This window comes from Pseudocercospora fijiensis, assembly GCF_000340215.1.
Source record: "Pseudocercospora fijiensis CIRAD86 unplaced genomic scaffold MYCFIscaffold_1, whole genome shotgun sequence".
NCBI classification, from domain to species: domain Eukaryota; kingdom Fungi; phylum Ascomycota; class Dothideomycetes; order Mycosphaerellales; family Mycosphaerellaceae; genus Pseudocercospora; species Pseudocercospora fijiensis.
Window position 1 is genome coordinate 11,195,418 of NW_006921532.1, and position 763 is coordinate 11,196,180.

General features: G+C 48.2%; 1 protein-coding gene across 1 annotated transcript; it reads right to left on the minus strand.

Moving 5' to 3' along the window:
* Window positions 1-51: 51 nt before the first annotated feature.
* On the minus strand, window positions 52-646 carry MYCFIDRAFT_213748 (uncharacterized protein; the record flags this gene model as incomplete). The annotated part of the gene is made up of 1 exon (XM_007924000.1): window positions 52-646. The coding sequence occupies one exon, from the start codon at window positions 644-646 to the stop codon at window positions 110-112; it is 537 nt and encodes a 178-aa protein (XP_007922191.1). The 3' UTR covers window positions 52-109.
* Between the last annotated feature and the right edge of the window lie 117 nt (window positions 647-763).

The window sequence follows — 763 nt, forward strand, 5'->3', positions numbered from 1 at the left end:
AAGGTGAACAGAGTCCTGAAAGCCTACGGTTTTTCTGGAGATTCTCCAGGTGTCTGACTGTAGAATCCACACATCCCCGCTACTCCCTGACTCTCAATGCTTATTGTTCTCAATCATGAGAATCCTCAATGCCACCACTCAGCGCTGCCCAGTCCACATCGGCCAGAGACTCACTCGTAAAGACCTGCCTCATACTCGTCAGCCTCGTTCCCGCACTCTCCCCAAACTCCAAGATCAACTTCCTATGCCTCTCCTGCAACGTCACCGTCCTCTCGCCAGCCGCAAGTTGTAAGATCAAGTTCTCTCTGGCCCGTTCAGTAAGCCCAAATTGCTTCGCAAGACTATTGACTTCAGTATATTCATCGTTGAAGATCTCTCCCTGGTTCGCCTTGGTCAACCGTACAATCGCAAAATCCGATGTCAACTTGAGCGGAGCGTTGGCGCCAGATGAGTTCTTGATGCAAAGTCGTGAGAGACCCAGTCCCATGGAATGCAAAGATAGGATGATGTCTTTCAGGTACCAGCCTCGATTGAAGACCCAATTCCCGATTGGTCGTAAGACGTAAGACTCGTCTTTGTTGAAATCACGATTTAGCAATTCTTTCGTCCTATCTTCGCCATACAGCGTGCCATTGAGCATATGCATGTCCTGATTAAACACAATCAGTATTCAGAACTCGAGGAGGGTAAGTACAAGTACATTACCCCTATATTCCTATCATCTCTAGCCCGGAGACTTACCCAGATGTCACTTTCCAAGGAT